Source organism: Cryptomeria japonica, chromosome 8, assembly GCF_030272615.1.
Source record: "Cryptomeria japonica chromosome 8, Sugi_1.0, whole genome shotgun sequence".
NCBI classification, from domain to species: domain Eukaryota; kingdom Viridiplantae; phylum Streptophyta; class Pinopsida; order Cupressales; family Cupressaceae; genus Cryptomeria; species Cryptomeria japonica.
The window spans coordinates 251729509-251751873 of NC_081412.1; the positions used below are offsets into that span (position 1 = coordinate 251729509).

Here is a 22365-nt window from a genome sequence, read left to right on the forward strand (position 1 = left end):
AAACTAATTAAACTGTTATCTAACTTCTATAAACAATATTATTTCTTAATAGAAGAGAAAATAATTGCCATACTCAAGAGAAAAGACAATAAAACCTTTACCTTATAGCAATAAGCTTACTCATGCTAGAGAAAATTAAGAGCTCCCTTACAAATGCTAAGCCACCTACTTATGACATCCATTTTAAAGGAGTTGTGGCCCTAGACATCTAAAACCTAATTTTTAAATTATTTTTTCAAAATAGATGATGCGTGAGCTTGAAAGAAATGAAAATGTATAATTGTAAACATTGAGTTCTTAATGAGTTGTAGAAACACGACAAGCTTAAATAGCACACTCTTAGCTTTGATTTTCTTAGGCGTCTTATCTAAAATCACAATAGCTTCTCTGATAGGACCCACCTATTAATGTGATTTCATATGAATCACCTAAGAAAGTCTAATCTTAGAGTGTGTCATTCAAACCAAAATATAGAAATGTAGACAAAAATGAACATTGAAGTTTCACTAAAATAGCTAAATGCTAGAGATAAAATAAGCTTCTACCAAGGAAGAAGTTGAGGAAAAAACCAAATTTGAGGCTTCATCAAAGGTTGAGGAGGATAAATTTTAGGATTTGTATTCAATTAATGTTGATGAGGGGATTTTTTGTTTTGTACGTTTTAATTAGTTTTTATATTAAAGAGAGAGAAGAATTCAACGACAATCTATTGTTTAAATAAATTAGTATGTTTTTTAACGAGTCTTCAAATAGTTAATTTATATTTTAGTAGAAAGTGTTAATATACTTTGAAATGTATGTTTATGTTATATTCAAATACACATCAAAGTAGGAGTAAAATATAACCACAAAACTAGTAGAACTATATCATTTTTGTGTCCATGATGAAATGTCCTAATATAATAATATATTGATAGGTGACATACTTTTATTCTTGATTTGACTAATAATTGTATTTTGTTTACACCAATTTTTATATATTTGTCATCTACTTCTTAATATTACATATTTATTCGCACTTATTTCCATACATTTGCAAACACATAAATTCAATCCTAAGGCACATAAGTATGACCTCAAAATTTAAATGATGAAATTCAAATTTTCACTTTCTTCCTTCTACTAGTTATTACGACATGACTTAGTACATGTTTGTGTGAGATGTTGCTACATCATAGTTGTTAAACAAATTCAATATGCAATTAATTCACATGTTACATTGGAGAATAATTGGAGCTCACTTTGATTTGTAAAAAGGGGTAAAAAAAGTGGATTCACATCATAGTCATGCAAACCATTTGCAGTGCGTTGATGAGGTTTTTGATATCACATCCTTCTTAATATGAACCATCAAAGGGGTTTGACCTAAGATATCTTGTTTACCTATCAAGTTTGTTAACTCCTAAATGCTATCCTTAAACACCACCTTGACAAGTTCAATCATCTATAAGATAAAAGACAAAAAACATTTTCAAACACATATTTTATTAGAATGATCTTGTGCCACACAAACCAAGTCTACATGACAAATTAATTCCATGACATGTAAATAAAAAACATTTTGTTTTGAATGACTTAAAGTTGACAATGATGAGTTGATTTTATATAATCTCAATGCCATTCTTCCACCATCAATTTCAAAACTAAATATATCAATCTATGATATTTAATTTTGACCTGTTTACTACAATTGTCTATCCCAATTTTATTAATTACACTAAAGGTGTATTACACTCACATAACGAATGCAAAACCTCTTAATTTGACATCCTTATTGGATGTTATCCTCCCACCTCAACAATATTTTGCTTTTAGTTTTTCCCATACACCAATATAATAATATTGTAATCTTAATAATTTTTTTTTCTCGAAAGTAATATAGAAATATAATAATATAATAATAATAATTTTGTACTAATTTTTGTCTTCTTTAAATATTTAAATGGAAATATATAAATATAACCAGTACCACATAGTGGTGAGTACTTGTCGTGATAATATTGTAATAAAAATATTTGTTCTATATGTAATATTAAGTATCTCTTATTTTAATAATATATATATATATATATATATATATCATAATTCTAATTTAATTTAAAAAATTTATATAATTGTAATCATAATTATTACAATAAAATCAATCTCAAATTTGATTATTAATTTGTAGTGTAATATTATATTATTTTAATTATATTTATGTAATATTAATTATAATTGGTTTAAACAAAATAACTATTACTAATTATAAAAGTGAAAATAAACATTTTTTGAATAACTTAATGAAAAATATTTAAATTATTTTGTATATATTTAAATGATTAAAAATTTATGATTCTCTAAAATTATTGAAAAAAAAATGATTTCAAAAAATATATTAAAAAACAATTATAAAGAATACATAAATAACTAGGTTAAATTTTAATAAAAATATTTGAATTTAATTTTTTATTTAATTTAATTTAAACTGAATCAAATCCTTATAATTGATTTTATTATGAGAAAAAAAATAATTATAAAAATTTATATATTTATTTAAAAAAATATTTTATTTAAAATATATAAATAATAACAAATTAAAAAACTATTTAAAATAGACATTTCTTTTTTTAAAATGCAAAGAAATAATTAAAAAAACACCAAAAAAAATTTATCATTCCTTAAAATTTGCTCTTATAACATCAATTTTTTTAAATTGATCATAGTGTAGATAAATAGTTTTTATAATATCTTAAATTTAAAAATATAAATCTCAACTTTACAAAAATAAAAATTATTTTGAAAGAAAAAATAATAATAACTTTTGATTGGTATAAACTAATTGATTAAACAAACTAATAACAAGAATATATTAAAACTTATTAACACAATCATATCTTTATAATAATTTAATATTAATTATAATATCATAATATAATTCAGATTTAATATAATAATAATAATTTTTTAAAATAGAATAATAAAAAATAATGATATCTTTGAAGTACTTTACCTATATTTCTCTAAAAATAAATATGCTATTTTATACTTATTTAATTAAACTAAATTATTCATACAATACTAAATTAAAATAAAATAGGCCTTCATCTAATTTTGGAAATGGTTGCTTTTCCAGATTTAAGACCGACTGAAGTAGATTGGGGCAGAAGTAAAAGCCTACGCCAGGGTTTAAATACCAATGGAGCAATCATGAAATCTGAATTTCTGTGTCTGCCTTAGAGTGCGAAGAAACTTCCAGTTGTGTGAGAAGTAAAAGATTTACAGCAGGAATGGCAAGCTTTTTCAATTCCCAATCGCAGGAGAAAGAGGGCAGCGATGGCGGCATCCTCTGCGCCAACAAGTGCGGATTCTTCGGATGTTCTGAAACAATGAATTTGTGCTCTGTATGTTATAAGCTTCTTATGAAGAACCAGAACAATGCCAAGGCTGAGGAAGATGGTACTTCTTCTTCTTCTTCCACTCCTGATGTTTCGATGCAGCTGTCGAAGGGAAATAATGAGTGTAAGAGATTAAAGAATACAGGAACAGGAGAGGAAGGGGGAGAAGGGGAAAAGGGTGATGCAAAGCTGAAGCCAAATCGCTGCACTTCCTGCAAGAAGCGCGTGGGATTGACGGGCTTTCAGTGCCGTTGCGGAGATATGTTCTGTGGCCTCCATCGGTATGCAGAGGAGCATAATTGCCCGTATGATTACAGAAAAGGCGCTCAACAATCTATCGCTAAAAATAATCCTGTCATCAAGCCTGAGAAATTTCAGAAGTTTTGATTTCATCGGACGCTTACTTGTTACTTTGTTTAACCTATCCTTAGGGGATTTTTACCCTTTGTTTGGACGGAAATAGTTTAGCATTTGCAGGGGATTTAAAGGGTATGTATAGTTTAGGGTTCAGAAAGTTTGCAAATACAATGTGAAATGTTTGCCATTACTTTCCGGACTACTTTTGAGAATTGGGCTACAATTACAGGTCTCTGTGCTGACAGATCTTCTAAAAATTGATGACTGTCTGTCTATTCTCCAGATTAATACTGACAGTAGTGGGTTTTTTTCTTTTTCTTTATATGTTTTATTCATTCTTGTGGATGGAGTGAACCTCGATTGTTCTCTGCTTCAACTGCATGCAAGGCAAAAGGAATTTTGTAATGTACTTGTTTCTCCATATATATATGGAATGTACTTGTTTTTCTATGTATTGTTAATCCTTTTTAGTAATTTTGTTTTCCATCTCTGCACAAAGTTTAGATTCATACTAAGATCTTCATATATTTCTTAAATATCCGATCCCTTGTTTAATCTATGTATCTTTTCGTTTATTGTCATCTGCATAAGAGTTAATCTTCAACAGGTAAACAAACTAACAGTGGCTCAGAGGAGGTAGCTATCATTGTTTTACTAAAATATTAGATGTTGTCATGTACACCATTAAACTGAGACAGTCATTTCCTGAGCCTCGCATGCATTAAAATATCAGGTGAGATCATAGAAGAAATTGGTAAAATGAGAGTTCCACTTTTAATGTTTTAAGGTAGGACTTTTTGTCATGGCAATGCTACAATCCCTTCAGTATTTGCATAATACAGCACTAAGGTGAAAGGAAAGGAGATTATTCAGTTGTTTTTATTTAACAAGGGCTTGTTTGATGCATTAAACTAATCAGATCATAATCCATATATTTGAAATCATGTAGATGCTTCCATTGTACATGGTGAGATGCCACATTAATATTCAATAACAGTTTAAGGATTAGTTCTGGTTTTCTTTGGCCATCTTTTCTCTACATCTAAATCAGGAAAGAACTATTTTTTAAACCATCAATTTTTAATTATATATATATATATATATATATATATTTTAATAAAATTTTAAAGGTCAAATCATCTAAAAATGTAGAACAAAACAAAACAAAAAAATCTTATCTTCTATTTAATGAGGTTTATTGTAAGAATGATAGGAAAAATAACGTTTTAGAGCTTTATTCAAGCATACACTAGGCCTAAGCATACTCTTCTCACCATAATTAATAGGTCTCATTGCTATACATCTTTGTTACAATCAATGTTGATCCAATATTTATACAAATTCATAGAACAAATGTTATAGGACATTTTCATATGCATCTCATTGTTATTTTTCAATTCATCCTCATGATAAATAACCGTGTACACTTTGTGTAGGTTCAAACAAACAAAACCTTCCATCTTGAAGAACTCATTCCCTTCAATAGATAACTTACAACTATCAAAAATTGTTTTGATTACTTGGAAAGGCACAAGCTTTGACATTCCCTTAGATATTTTATTTATCTCACACATATCTAGATGCTCCAAGAAATTAGGTTCATCAAAGATATGCTATAAATTATTTGAATTAATTGGTAAATGTAGTTCTCTAGTTGATGCTACTGTAATGGAGAATGAATGTAGTTCATAATTTCTTTCTATAGTGTAGATCATTAGGAATAAGACATCTCAACCTTTGATTTCCTAGCATTGATTGTTTAATTATTAATGTTGATATTATGTTAATAATATTCTTATGTAATTAATTTAATGTTTATTGGATGATATCATTTGTGGGAGTGACAACTTGAGTTGTCTTCATACATATGAAGTGGCATAGGCGACATGGTTCCTATTTTTTAGGAGGTAGGCATCCCACTTTGTAGAGTTGACTGTAGTCATAGTTGGTTGTTAACTCATGTTGGATACCATTGACAGTTTCTATTTCTAGAGAGGAGTCAAGTTTGGAAGTTGTTGCCATTATAGGTGGATTTATGCATAATGGTAGTTTCTATTTCATGTTGAGTTTGCATGGAATGTGGGTGCTTTTTGAGGTGTAGTTACGTTTTGGCAAGTGCAAATTTCTTATGCAAGTTTAGTAATAATTGGCAATTCATTTTTTTGCATGAGTTATTGATTAGAAAGCTACTTTTTGCATGTCTAACTTGTTTTTGGCGCCTTCCATCTTGCATCTTCTTGCTTGGTTGTGAGACTTCCTCCTCTGAAGAAAACATGTAAATCTCCATGTTAATGCTTAGAGCTTGAAAATATATTCTAACAATGTTTGTTGCTGATTAAGACATTGGTTTGATGCTTTGGAGTGTGGGATTTTTTAATTGAAAGGGATTTTCCCACGTATATTGGTGGTCTTTCTCTTCTGTCTTTTGTTCTTTCTTTCATGTTCCTAAAATATTAATTTACATGCCAATATGTTGCTTAAAATTACATAGATATGCAAGCTGAATATCTTTCCTTAAAGGGTTAATGAATGAGAAATCAACTGTTTTTTTCCACTTTATGGCATATTAGTATGTGCTTGCGTCAAGTTCTTGAAATCTAATTTTACAAAGAAATTTAAAATATTGAAGGTGCATATTGATTCTCAGAGGTCTTTCTGGGATGCTCACTTTTTCTTTCATAGAATCAAAATTAGAGGCATGATTAGGTTTAGGCTTCAATAAGGGTTATGGTTGAGGTTGCTATTCAATTTGAGTTGTGGTTTAATAAGTGTTAAAGTTAGGGTTCACTTAAATTTGGGATTAATTTTTAATTAAGGTTCATTTAAATTTGGGATTAATTTTTAATTAAGGTTCATTTAAATTTAGGGTTAGGGTTCAAGATTAATTAGACATAGGCTTAGAGTTCAATTAGGGTTATTATTAGGGTTTAAATATGTTCAATTACGCATAGAGTTTAATTAGGGCTTTAATGTTAGGGTTAGGAACCAATTATGGTTAAGGTTAGTGTTACAAATAGGATTATGAATAGGGTTATAATAATGGTTAGGGTTACAATTAGAAATAAAGATAGGGCTAAGAATAGGGTGAAGTTAGGGTTAAATAAGAGCTAGCGTTAGTATCAAGGATAGGTTAAGTTATCAAAATCTAACCCTAGTTCTATCTCTAACACTATCCCCACTTATATCTCTAATCCTAACCTTAACCCTAACTTAACCATAACCCTATTGTTGACCCTAACTCTATTTATAACCCTAATTCAATATCTAACACCAAGCCTAACCTTATCACTAACCCTAATTCTATTTCTAACCTTAACCTTAACCCTAATTCTATCTCTAATAACCCTATCGGTCTTAACCCTAACCTTGACCATCATTATAACCATAACCCATATTCTATCTCTATCCTAATCAAAGCCTTAACCATAACCTAATTAACAATCCTAATTCTATTTCTATCCCTACTCGTAAATTTAACCCTAATTCTACAAATGACCCTAATCCCATGCCTAATCTTAACAATTACCCTAACCCCAACTATAACCCATATTTTATCTCTACCCCTAATCAAAACCTCAATAATAACCTAATTAATAACACTAGTTCTATCTCTATCTTGAATGTAACCTTAATTATAACCCTAATTCTATCTCTAAGCTTAACCTCAAACCAAACCCTAACCCTAATCCTTCTTGAGGCACATAGTAAACCTTAATGTGAGAAATTGATTATAATAATAGGTACCTCCAATCATAAACCTAACAATAATCCTAATGCTAATCCCAATTTTATTTCTAATCTTAATCATAGCTATAATCTTAACCATATCTCTAACCCTCATGCTAACCCCAACCCTAATCATAATTCTATCTCTAACCTTCCTCCCCAACCCTTAACCTAATCTCCCTAGTCTTAACCAAAACCCTAATCCTAATCCTATCTCTAACTCTAACCCTACCACTGATCCTAACACCCTAATTATAATCCTAAAGACAACCCAACCCTAATCATAACTTTATCTCTAACCCTAACCCTAACCCTAACCCTAACCCTAACCCATATATATAGATATATGAGGAGATTCAACAGTAGCATGTGAGGTCATAGGTAGTTGGGAGATGTGATTAATCAGAAAAGTGGAGAGCCTAGACAAATCTTGAGAAGTGATTTGCAACTTGGGTGGCCATTGAAGTCCCATGGATCTCCATTGCTCGGGTGAAATGTTCTATGTTCTTCACGTCATAGCTTAATTCATTGCTTTATAAATTGCTCTTAAGTCCCATTTCTTTTCAAGTATTAAAAAAATAGGAAACAGAGCCCCCATCCATGCTTTGCCATAAGAAATGCCATTGTTTTGCACTCTATCTTTTAGTATTGTCCTTGCGACCATGTTAAGTTGCCAATGAAGAATGCTTAAGCTATCCATCAAATATATTTTGATATGAAAGGACATAATAATTGATGTTTTTCAATACATAACTACCACTACATGTGCTTTTCAAATTATTACAAAATGATGACTTGTACATTGATGAAAAATGTGTTAGTTAAAAATATTCTTTAACCATGATTTTCTTCAAACAATGAGCTTGTGTTAGGAGATCATGGTTAAAGTGTTCATTTCGAAGGAGAATATTGAGACCCTCATTTGCTAAAGAATTAGCAAGCCCATTCACTTCCTTGTAGTAGTGTTGTATTTGGTATTGAGAAACAGTATTGAGAATTTCCAATTATCTATTTTCTTTGTCTTGCATGCATGAATTGTATTCATTGAATCTCGTTCTATTATCAACTTTTGAATCTTCATATTTCTTGCCATATTTAACCCCAATAAAAGTGCATAGGCCTTTGCCAGAGTTTTGAATACATAGCATTTAAGACATATCCCTAAGCATTTCTGAGTACACAACTTATTCCCTAATACTCTAGATTACCTTTGCTTGCTCCATCAAAATTTAGTTTGACCCAATCATTTAGAAGATGATTCCACTTAATTGTTTTTCTATCAATTTAAAATAAAATAAAATAATGTGCATAGAGCTTCTTAGGAATGGAAAAGCTTTTTGATGCCAAGATGATAGTAATTTAGAATCCTAGGAAGAGAAAATTGAGGTATGATTTTTGTACTTGAGACATGAATTTACTGCTTCTAAAATTATTTTTTCTATTCTCCCACATACAATTTGTATTGAGTTCTCCTCTTTGCAAAGATTCTGATGTTTCTCTCCCACACAATGTTCCATATTACAATAAAATGAGAGACCCTCGAAATTGATAAAATAAATGAATCATAATATAGGCTTGACCTGCTAGTGAAAATATCTTTAATAGAATTTGGAAGTGGTGATTACTAAACTAGTTTGGATTTAATCCAATTCCAACAATCAAGTGCATAATCACATTGAATGAACATATGATTTGTCATTTCCTCTGTTTTTTTAGAATAAACAATTAAATATTTCTACCAAACCCAATTTAACCAATTTGGAACCTGTTAAAATTTTGTTTTTGAGAGATAAACATGGTCCCCTTTCTTACTTTATTACATTTAAGCTAAAATTAGGAGTGGTTTTCTATTTTTTAGGTCATGTTTTTTTTTCTCATAACATAAGATGAGGACACATGTTAGGATCCAAATTTATCCTCACTTAGGGATTCTTCTAAGGTTACTTTTTTCTTTTATGATAATTCATTATTTATTATTACAATCATCCAAATATATATATTTTTATTAAATATAGAAGACAATCATAAATCCATTTTGGATCAATTCATTTCTCAAGGTTGTATAACACAATGAATATATTTTATCTTTTCATGTGATAGGTGTTTTGGTTGTAGTTGATTTTTGGGTGATGTGGGGTTCAACTATCAACTAGAACACATTGGCAATCTTGTGTCACCAAAAAGTATTTGTAGTTTATGTTTTTAGTTTTGTACTTTCAAATATTATGTGTTTTCCATTTTTGGTTCATGTCAACCTACTTGATTGTGAATACTACAAAAAGGTTATGGGCTCTTATATGTTGAAAATTCATTTCTAGTAGCATTGAGAATAAAATTGTCGATTATTTTATAGAAATAGATAAATTTCTAGAAGTCTACCTATTGTAAACATGACCATTGTATATATTTCTATAGGGGTTATGTATTTAATTTATGTTTATATATATGAGGCCATAAGAGTTGTTTCATACTTTAGGCCATATGATTATGTTTAAACTACAAATGATATTCATCTACGAGAGGAAATGCTTGACATAAGGAGGTACTTTTGATAATGCGTCTAAAATGGAATTACCTCAATGTACACACAATGTGTTAGTATTAATTCCTATTCAAATCTATGTTGAAGATATGTTGAATGCCCAAATTGCCAATGTTAGCTACTATGTAAAGGAAAAATTTATTTTTACGCTTTCTAGAATCATATGTTATTTTTCCCAATCAATTAATTTTTCTTTTGATTTTTATAAAGATATTATTCCCATGATTCTTTTTTTTTTTTGATCGATAATAGTGTATTTTATTAATTTAAAGGAAGCTTACATATTACTATCAAAGAGTTCTAAAATCATCTGCAAAAACTCAAAACACCCTGTATTTCCAAACCGCCCTACATTTCCAAACCACTAACCCTACCTAACCATGAAATCCACCCTCCAAAATTTCTTCGAGCACTCAAATTGGCTCATTACAGTAGCTGAAAAATATAGAAAGTAATCATTTTACTAACATTTTTTGAAAGGAAACAACAAGACAAAACATGGGTTAACCTCACGACCAACAAAAACAGAGAAAAATCCATAAACACAGAGATTGGACGCTACCCAGAGGGACAAGGGCTCTTTCGCCTTCTCTTTCTTGCCCTCATTCATGAACCTACCTCTACCTCTACTCCAACTTCTTCCAATGCTCTGGCCTCCTCAATGGCTCGCTGCAACTCCTCTTCAACCTCCATTAAGTCTACAATTTTTTTTAAAGCCTCCCACCCAATATGAGCCTCCACACTATAGCTTGCCCTTGTTTGATTATCCTGCCACCTCAAGAAAGGGATGTACTTCTCCTCTGCATAACAATGGTAATTCAAAACCCCTTCGCACAAATCAAGCCCTTCGCCAGGAACTGCCCACTCAAAAATTTAATCCATTCCCAACCGATACTCCAGGACAATGGCGTGCATCACCTTCTTCACTGGCTCCACAAAATGATCCAATTGCAATCCCCATGCCAGAATAAGCGAGTATACATCCATGTTTGTCTTGTAACGGTGCTCCACCCCCCAGTGGATTTGCCCAGCAATCTTTGAATGCACAACACCAACCTTTCATCCCGATATCAAAACATACCATTTAATCTCCTCTATGAGATCGACCCGAGGAATGGACAAAGTTGTTTATTTGTCTTAAGTGTAAAATTCGCTTCCATTTCTGGCTAAACTAGCCGTCTTCACGATATCAAAACATACCATTTAATCTCCTCTATGAGATCGACCCGAGGAATGGACAAAGTTGTTTATTTGTCTTAAGTGTAAAATTCGCTTCCATTTCTGGCTAAACTAGCCGTCTTCACCTCCAGCAAACTCACACAAAGTTTTAATTATCTAGCTCGACAAAAACAAAGAATAAAAATAGAAACCTCACAAATCACTAAGTTTAAACTCATTTAATCGCCATTAATTCCCACGATTCTTATTAGAAAATTGTAGTTGTGTTGAATTGGCTAACTATTAACCACCCTATGATGAACTTTCATATCATTTTAGAGATCATGGAATTTTCTTCAATTTTATTTAGTTTGATATAATTAATGATAATTTGGTTTTCAACATCCATTCTTGGACATTTATGACTAGAGAGAGAATATTCATTCAAGAAAGAAGGAGATAGGAAAGGTTGTAGGACAATTGATGTTAAAAGTATGGTAAATAGAGTAGATGAATAAAGGGATGATGAAGAAACACTTAGAATCAAGCACAATGATCCAAGATAATTAATTTATGGATGCAATTATATTTTTATTTGCGAGGGAGTGCAGACAATAGAAACCTTGTAGCCCTCAAAACATTATTATTTTAGTTAAGAATTTTCTATATTAATCTATAGAAATAAAATAGCATTCATTGTCAATTTGCTTTCTTCAATGTCAAATGTCATTAAATTTGGTCTATGCTTTGGTACTAGATTAGATGGTTTTAAACTAAACATCCTATGGTATGATTGTGATTTTTCCTCTTGCAAAATTTTATTATATCTAACATATACAATGGATTGTCAAGGGGCATATACCATGTAACTAAAATTCTTATGTTTAGTTAATAAAATAGCTATAAGTGCTTATAGATATTTATCTTATGTCAACAAATGTGATCATATCTTCATATATACATTCCATTATTCAAAATCCATAGTGATATCCTTTAAATATTTGATATTTGATTTTCATGAATATTGGTCAGTGTTTGTTTGAGATTCATAATAATTACAAAATTTGCATGCACCTAAATTGAAGATAAAATGTAATGATAAAATTTATATACCTATGCTACTTCCCATTTAATTTTGTGTCTATTTTGAGGATAGCACCTTAATACATATACATATTGATAAATGACATAGAATTGTGTATGAGTTTGGGGTCTCATCCCTTTTCCATCCACCTATCATTTATACATATTACTACATGCCTACTACTTATCCCCATCATTATGTTCACACACCCCTGAATATTCCCCAATCCACCTGATTATCACTCTTACAATTACATGTATTTCCATGCACATGTAATTTACTACAGTCTAGCCCCTTTTGTATTATGGGACTAGTTTGTGGTCATAAGGTTATTGCCATAATCACAAACTAGTCTCATCCAAATTCAATTTTATAAAATTTTCCTTCATTTACTTGTCTAACTTAGATCAACTAAACATAAGTCTATGTGTTATGTTACTGTAGACACCTAAAATTGTCATGTCTAATTAAATAAATATTTTATTTATTTAACTATCTAAGCTTAATTCTTCTATTAATTAAATAAATCTTTATTTATTTAATTAATTAATTTATCCTCTTCTAGCCTTATTTCTCATTTAAATAAATACATTTATTTATTTAAATTATCCTTTTCTTAAATTAAATAAATATTTTATTTATTTAATTAATCCCACTTCTTCTATTAATTAAATAAATCTTTATTTATTTAATTAATTCATTAGCCTTTTCTACCCAGGACACATGTCATTCATCTCTTAATTCATACACTACCTACCTCTTTCATTATTTTATTATTTCTTCTACCTACCCTCTAATCCTAGCCAACCTCCTTTTTACACCTCTTAATCTTATCCCTCCATTTCATATTGTGTCTTCTATTTAAGGAGATGCTTCCTTCATTATCAGACCCTAATGACTTAATGCCCTAATGATCATTTTGACTACACTACGATCCTGCTTGCAACCACATTCCATTCTTTGTTGAGCTCTTGTGCATATAAAATCTGAGAGCAAATATATCAAGCAAGATCAACAGAGATAGGAAGAATGGAGATCAAAATCCTATTGGACATGTAATGGTATAATCTTTGTGATTTCATTTGATTTGCATTGTCTTAGGTAATCTTCATATGTTATGGTGGATCTTTGTTGATTGTTAGGCTAGGGTTTTGTGGTTGAATTCATTTAGCCTTTCAATATTGTTATTATTGTTATCCATTTTCACCATACACATTTTGGCACGCCCGGTGGGACTCTTGTCCCTTTGCATCTAACCTCCTTGTTGCGGATTTTGCGTTTTTGAAGTTGCAGATCAGACATTTTTCGACAGCATTTTAGTTTTTTTTCCGCGTCTGTGAACTTTCGGATCGCGTCTTTGATTTTCTGGCGCGTTTGCGGGATCTGGAATCGCGTTTGTATTTTCGACAAATTTTATTTTGCAAGTTTCAGAAAGGAGCGTCTGTGTTTCAGAAACGCGTATGTGTTATTTCTACTCGCATCTGTGTCGGAAAGGAGCGTCTGTGATTTTTAGGCGCGTCTGTGCATCAGAGAACCGCGTCTGTGTTATCCAGACGCGTCTGTGTTGAGGGTAACAACGTCTGTGTATTTACTGTTTCGGAATTTTGAAGTTTTCATTGATTCAATTTTCGGATTTTGTACTTAGGGTTTCAGATCTGGTTTATTTTTGGACTAACACTTTCAGATCTAGCTAACTAAATTGGTGCAGCTTGTCTTGGAAGCAAAACGTTTGGTTGAAGGCCCCTATTTTCACAAAGTCTTTTGGGTTTTAAAAATTTACCTAACTTGTGTGCTTGCAGGAAGGGGTGATTATTTCAAACAACCCAAACTACTAACAAATCTTTGGTGCAGGTCCTTGGCAAGAGTTTTGGATTTTTATTGTGTGCCTTGTTTTCATAGACTAGCAAACACTTCCATTGGTGCACTAAAATTGAATCATTGTCTTTTGTATCTTGAGCAATAGGCTCTTTTTGTTTAATCTTTAGAGGGCCTGTCTTCCCGTGTGGTCATTAGGACTACTAGTGAGAAGAGAACGACCCAAGTGGTAGCGAGGAAAACCCACCTCATCCGAACCACTATAATCAAATGTATTCATGGTGAAAACTATGAATAACGTGTGCTGATTAGTTCATACCGACACTATGTCTCCCCATAAACCCGTTTGATCAAATTTATTTGATCATTTGTAGGGCATAACCCCTACCGGCTGGGAGCCTTCTATATTTACAGAGCTGAAAGTGCCGCATGTATGGCCACACGAGCGGATGCCCTTACTAGCACCTTTTTGTTTTAGAGGCCCAAATCCTTCTAGTTGTTGGGGTAGGAGGTCGGACCTCTGGTAGCGGCCCACACACATACGATTCTTAGTAGAGATACAAAGTTCGCCATGGGGAGTTTTCATGGGGACTGATGCTTGGCTGACCCGAGAAGTGAGTGCCGAGGGTGGAGCCAGTGAGGTCAAGCATCTAAGTATCCGCTCTGAATAGCGTAGCCTCGGGGGTAAAACCCCATGTGGGATCAACAACTATTGTCTTGGCCAACCATAAGAATTGTGCTTGACTTATTTTAAACATTCAAAACATTCAAAACCAAACAGCAAAACATGGTGTCTTTTGTGTCTTCAAGTGTATGCAAAACATTTTTACATCAAACAACACATTTTTTGGAGTCATTTTGGAGTCTAAACACTTGCAAACATTGAGTCCTCATCAGCATTGTGTCCTCTTGTCATGAAAAATAGTCAAACACTCAGATTTGGTCACAACAAAACGACTTCACAGATTGGAAAAAATTGCACAAATTTTACAGAAACGTGTCTGTGTCTGTTTTAACCACGTCTGAGTCATATAAATGCGTCTGTGAAGGGCAGAATAGCGTCTGTGTTTATAATAGCGTCTGTGTTGAATATAAACCCGTATGTGTCGGATAACAGCGTCTGTGCAGTATACAGTCATGTCTGTGTCCAGAATTGCAAAAATCTTTACAATCCGGCAAACATAAACAAGAAAATCTCAGAAGCACGTCTGGGTTAAACAGAGTAGCGTCTGTGTCCGAAAATCGCATCTGTGTCCGAAAACCGCGTCTGTGAAGTATACAGTCGTGTCTGTGTTCAAAATTGCAAGAAAATTTCACAGTCCAGCAAACAAAAGAAATCAGTTTCGGAATACTTGAGCTTCCTAGGTTGCTTCTTCAGGTTTCATCTAGCATTCAACCTTTCCTTGGGTCTCACATAGTCCATCATTGCTTCACATCTCATGTTACATTCATACTTGTCTAAACTTGAGTCAAAAGGTCACTTGCTTGTCCTCATCATACTTTGTCAACACACTACATACAACAACACTTTGCTAAGTGGTCCCTCATCAAGGTTTCTTACCTTTGGGTCTCATTTGGTTTTACTTAGAGTCAAGGTCAACTTACCTCATCAAGAGAAACTATCCTCTCTTTGGAAGTCACACCTACTCTACTACATACATACTTGGTCTTACACTTTGGACATTGCAAGTACACTTCAGATTTATTTACATTCCATCCAACTCTTGGTCTTCCATACTTTTTCCATTTTCATCTAGTCTCACACATCTTGGTTAATACCTAGTTCATGGTTGAAACCCGACTTCAAAAATCTAGGAGAGAAACTAAAGAGGCTCAAGAGTCTGCAAACATGAGTTGTTATGAGTATGACAACGATTTATTTTTCAATCCAGAGCACACTACATTACCTGCCATGGATGCCTATAGAAACAATCCAAATGTTGAGAACATGGACACTATCAACAACAATGCTACACAAAATGACAATGTGGACAACTTTTCAGTACATTCAGCAGATGTGAAAGAATCCATTATGAATCCCCATTTCAATCGATTGGTTGAGGAAATAATGAGGAGAGATAGACAATACTTCTTACACATGATGGCACAAAGTGGAGCCAAGATACCTCATGATTTTGACATGTCTCAAATAATGGAACATAGACCTTTGCAACAACCTCACTCCAATATGGATCAAAGGAGACCTAATAGTGGAGGAAATAGAGGACCACATATGGTACCTGAATCACCATTAGCTTTGCTTCAAAAACCAGAGGTCCCACATACATATGGTCAAACATATGATACTCACCTTCGCAGACCATTATGGAAATCTTATGGAGAAAAATATGCTCAATCACATATCAATGCTAAGGATCAACCACCAAAGCAATGGGATATTCCAAGGCATGCTCAAAATTTGGACACAAGGAAACCTCATGTCAAATTTGGGGGCAATACAATAGAACATGACATGCCTGTAGAGTATGGTATACATGCGCAAAATAGATATGGTGTTCCTCAACATGAATCCATACCAAGTGGTCCATATATGCAGCATCACTATAGACCTCCTCCATATGAACATGTGTATGATCAATATCATCCATATATGCAACATGCTCCTCCTCCAATGGGTACCTCAAACATAGGATATGGTCCAAGAAGTTGATCTCCACCTAAGAGCAATTTGGAGCAACAAATCAGGGACTTACAAAAGAAAATGGAGGACATAAATGCACCAAAGCCAACATACACAATGAGAGACATATGTCCTTATCCATTTGACAAGAGCATTCCAATGCCTCCATTTCCTACACATTTTGTGACGCCTAAATTTGACAAATATAGAGGAAAAGGGGATCCTAAGGCACACATAAGACAATATTTCACAGCTTGCATTGAGGTAGCAGCAGAAGAGACATATTTGATGAGATTATTCCCACAAAGCTTAGGTGATCAAGCTATGGAATGGTTCTCCCAACTTCCACCTGGTATTAAGTCATGGGGTGACCTAGCAGAAGCATTTATTCAACATTTCTCCTACAATATAGAGACAGACATATCAGTCACTACTTTGTGCAACACCAAGCAAAAAGAGGGAGAATCTTTTGCATCATTTTTACAAAGATGGAGAAATCTAGCTAGCAGATGCTCTTGTGAGATTCCACAAAAACAAATGGTAGAGATGTTCACCCAAAATGTTAACAAAGAGATTGGTTATGACTTAAGGAAAGCTTGTTTGTCTACCTTCAAGGACGTTATCGAAAAAGGCTTAGCAACAGAAAAGGTCCTAATTGAACAAGGAGTCATTAAGATATTTAAGGAAAACAAAGATGACTTTAAAGGGAAAGACAAGCCAAGATTTTGGAATAAAAACAAGAACACAGTCAATGATGGTGTTGTTGATGCCAACACAGTGCGACCCAAATTCATTTTTTCTGGATCAAATTCTACAAACAATCAAGTAAATACTCAAACAACTTCCAGATCACGAAGGAAGTACACTCCATTGGGAGAACCACTTGAGTCAGTTTTCAAGAAGCTTGTGGCAAACAAGGTAATCATAGTTCCATATTTTCCTCCATATGAACCAAAGGTTAAGCCGAATTGGTGGAATGATGATGAGTATTGTGAATTTCATAAGAGCAAGGGTCATAAAACAGGTAATTGTCATCGACTGAAGAACATTGTGCAAGATCTCATTGATAGAGGTGATATTGAGATTGAGGGACATTCGTCTAATCAAGAACATGAGATGTTTAAGGAACCATTCCCAAAACATGACAAGGGAAAAGCCAAAGTTACAGATGATCAGGCCAACTATACTAGAGCACCTTACAACTATGATTCAACTATCAATCATATCTCGATGGACAATCATATCTCTACTATTATCATCAAGGACAAAGCATTTGAGAATTCTACTCAGAGACCCAAGATTGTCCTAAAAGGTGTTGGATCTTCTTCCGAACCTACCTTTGAATGTCATGTTACAACTCGCTGAAGTAGATTCACTTTGCAAGGTGCTCCAACTAAAAACACCACTTCTTCATCAACCAAACCTGAGTATGACCTTGAAGAACAGTTAGGGAAGACACCCACGCTCATCTCCATCCTTGAACTCTTACGCATATCCCCCGCTCATAAAGCTATTCTTGACAAAATCTTGAGAGACACCGCTGTTCCTACTGATCTGAACATGGACCAGTTTCAAGCCATGGTGGGATACCTTTCCATTCCACACTCCCTTACATTCACAGAAGCTGATGATGCCTCCGTAAGTCAGCCACATAATGCACCATTACACATTGAAGCCTTCATACACAAACATCGAATAAAGCGAGTCCTGATAGATGGAGGAGCTGGTCTAAACATTTGTACATTGAGCACCATTAAACAATTGGGATATTCTGATAAAGCTGTGAATTCAACAAATCAAATCACCATCAAGGCATATGATGATGAAGAGAGATCATCCAAGGGCACAGTCACCTTACCTCTAAGAATTGGGCCAGTTACAAAGGATGTGGTTTGTCAAGTTCTAGATCTAGACCTCACTTATAATATATTGCTAGGACATCCTTGGATTCATGAAATGAGAGCAGTCCCATCGACATATCACCAATGCATTAAGTTTCCTCACAATGGAGTCAAAGTAACAGTTAACGGCGATCCTAATCCGTTCATATATTGCAATAACTTGAGATCACATACTGAGACCATCATTCCCAGTAATCGTGAAGCTGTTCCTTCTTCGGCATACATTGATCCTGAGTCATTGAAACCTTCAACATCAAAATGGGGTGAACTTAAAGGCAGATTTCAGGACAAAGGCATGGGAGAATACACTTTAAATTAGACCATGTATTTACGACAAGTCATGAGCTCTCCAAAAGAATATGGAAGGCCACATCCTAACAAGCAAATATCCATCATGGTATTCAAATGGGATCCTACTACCTTTCAAAGATGGGGCGGACTGGAAGAGGAAGGTTTATATAAAATGCTCTACAAAGACATTGAAGATGACACGCAAGATCAGATCAATATACCCTGTGAGAAATATGGCAAAGGCTTCAAGATTATACAAAAATTTGGGTATGATGGAAAAATCCCTCTTGGGTTACGAAAAGAAGGCGTTATGGAGCCCTTACAACCTGAATTGACTGTAAAAAGGGAACGCTCGAAGGTACTTGGTTTTTTGACTTCCAAGATCCACACTAAACGGACAGAAGAGGCATCACGAATCAAAATTGCCAAAGTTCAACAAGAGGATCGCTATTCCACATACTCCAATGAATGGGAATGGGGTTCAGACAAATCCTCCAGTGACTATGAGCTCATCGAGACATTCAGAGAGCCAGATGAACCCACAGAAGAGGAGGAGTTTTATAACAAATTCAGAGTTGGTCAAGAAACAACCCATGAGGAGTCTACACAGTCCTTGTCTCAAGGTTCTAGGTTGAAATCACATAGGATGAGAACACCTGTTCCGGAATGTGCTACTAGTGATGATAATTTGAATTCGTTCGCGATCGAGACTGATGAGGAGAGTGCCATCAATGACCTCGATAATTACCTTGACATACCCGAATATAACCACATCTTCACTCTTAGCCCCGCTAACTTCAAAGACATTAACGGCCTTCCCCTTGTTCATCACCAACTCATTGACTGGGATAATGAAGGACCTCCACAGTTGGATACATTCCAAAACGATGAAGCTTTTATTGATTATCTAGGCATACGAGATGATCTTCCCTCTGGAGACCATAAAGCAGGATACACTATAGAACTCAACAACATGGCATATTTTGGTGAGGGTGTCGGACCTTCCAGTCGCAAAAATGTGAAAATAAGAACAAATCAAGGGTCTTATGGGGAAAACCACACTGTGGCGCTATCTGACCCCAAAAAAGTAAAAAGAAAGGACGTATCTGAGGGTGAAAACCTCTCTGAGGCGCCCGAAGATGGAAGGCTCGACATTCTCCCAGCATCATATGAGGAAAAATCATCCATGTTGGTAGAGGAGACTATCAAAACAAACATCGGTACAGAGGAGGTTCCACACAACATATTCCTAGCTCAATCACTGACAGAGTCTGAAAGGTCAAAATTCATAAGTTTCTTCAAAGAGCGACAAATCAACTTCGCTTGGTCATACGCTGATATGCCTGGATTGGATCCAGATTTGGTAATGCATCATCTGACAGTCAAACCGGGGGCAAAACCAGTAAAACAGAAATTGAGAAAAATGCATCCACAAGTGGCATTACTAGTCAAAGCAGAGCTTGAGAAATTACTCGATGTCGGATTCATACGTCTAATTGATTATCCTAAATGGATCTCTAACTTGGTACCTGTCAGTAAACCAGATCGCAGCATCAGAATTTGCACAGATTTCAGAGACATCAATAAAGCCTGTCCAAAGGATGACTTCCCATTACCAAACATTGACTTGACTGTTGATCTCACAACAGGTCATGAAATGCTATCATTAATGGATGGATTCTCTGGCTATAATCAGATAAGAATTGCACCCGAGGATCAACATAAAACAACATTTACTTGTCCGTGGGGAACTTTCTACTGGAATGTCATGCCTTTCGGGTTAAAGAATGCAGGTGCTACATATCAAAGAGCAATGACCACTATCTTTGATGATCTCATGCATGTAATTGTGGAAGATTATGTTGATGATCTCTTGGTCAAATCAATAGACAAAAATACACATTTGGACATACTTTCAGTTGCCTTTGATCGGTTGGAAAAATACAAAGTAAGATTAAACCCCAAGAAATGTGTCTTTGGAGTAACCTCCAGGAAGCTCCTAGGATTCATTGTGTCCAAAAGAGGAATCGAAGCCGATCCAGCAAAAGTCAAGGCTATCTTGGACATGCCGCCACCAAGAAATATCAGTCAACTTCGATCTTTACAAGGCAGACTCCAATCCATCTGAAGATTCATAGCACAACTGGCAGATAAGTGTAATCCTTTTCAGCACCTGCTACATAAAAACATCAAATTCAAATGGGATGACAACTGTCAACAGGCTTTCCAGACGCTCAAAGATTATCTTCTAAATCTGCCAGTTTTGATGCCACCAGTTCCAGAGTAGCCTTTGCTACTATACATATCAGCTACTCCAACAGCACTGGGGGCACTCCTAGCACAACAAATTGCTGACGGCAAGGAAAAAGCAGTATACTATATCAGTCGCACATTGGTGGGATATGAGTTAAACTACACGCCAATCGAGCGTACATGTCTTGCCGTGGTCTTTGCTTCACTGAAATTACGACATTACATGCTTACTCATAAGACTAAGTTAGTTGCAAGGATAGATCCATTGAAATACCTTCTCAATAAAGCAACACTTACTGGGCAACTGGCCAAATGGGTAATGATCCTTAGTGAATTCGACATCGAGTATGTGGACAGAAAAGCAATAAAAGGACAAGCCATCGCGGATCAATTAGTAGATGCCCCCATGATTGATGATGTTCCTCTAAATTCAGAATTTCCAGATGAATCCATTTTAACAATATCACATACAAGGCCATGGCAACTGTATTTTGATGGCTCATACACACAGCATGGGGCAAGAGCTGGTATTCTCTTTATAACTCCTCAAGGCGATTCTATACCAAAATCATAAAGCTTATCATTACCTTGCACTAACAATATAGCGGAATATGAAGCATTAACAACTGGATTACGAATTGCAGTTCAGTGGAAGATTCAGGAACTTCGTGTTTTTGGGGATTCTCAACTTGTCATCCGTCAAGCAACTGATAATTACCAAACAAAAGATGAAAAATTAATGCCTTACAAACAAATGGTGGATGATCTGAAACAATATTTCACAAAGATAGATTTTGAGCAGATACCAAGAGAACAGAATCGTGCTGCCGATGCCATGACTACAATTGCTTCATTGATTGATCTACCTCAAAATGAGACCTGCTATGAGTTCTTGGTGGATAACCTTTTGGTTCCTTCATATGAGATCACTCCTACTGAAATGATATGTGTTGTCGGTCCCGAATCCCAGTTATATGGTTCCATCTTCACATACCTTCACAACAATATCCTACCTCCTGATCTATCAAATAACCAACGCCGCACCTTCATTCACCAATCTTCTCGATATGTCATTTTAGCTGATACCCTATACCGGCGAGGTCTAGATGGCACTCTTCTTAGATGTCTAGAAAGCGACGAAGCTCAGATTGCGTTACGTGAAGTGCATGAAGGGATATGTGGTCCACATGCTAGTGGTCCTACCTTGGCCAAGAAACTCA

The 22365-nt window shown here is 34.3% G+C and overlaps 1 protein-coding gene across 1 annotated transcript; it reads left to right on the forward strand.

Moving 5' to 3' along the window:
- Positions 1-3111: 3111 nt before the first annotated feature.
- LOC131060028 (uncharacterized) lies at positions 3112-4220 on the forward strand. Its single transcript, XM_057993124.2, has one exon. It carries the CDS (start codon positions 3270-3272, stop codon positions 3762-3764), a length of 495 nt encoding a protein of 164 aa, XP_057849107.1. The 5' UTR covers positions 3112-3269; the 3' UTR covers positions 3765-4220.
- The last annotated feature ends 18145 nt before the right edge of the window (positions 4221-22365 follow it).

What these genes read in the sequence shown, in the direction of transcription:
- LOC131060028 (XM_057993124.2), top strand. Translation starts at nt 3,270, where the DNA reads ATGGCAAGCTTTTTCAATTCCCAATCGCAGGAGAAAGAGGGCAGCGAT.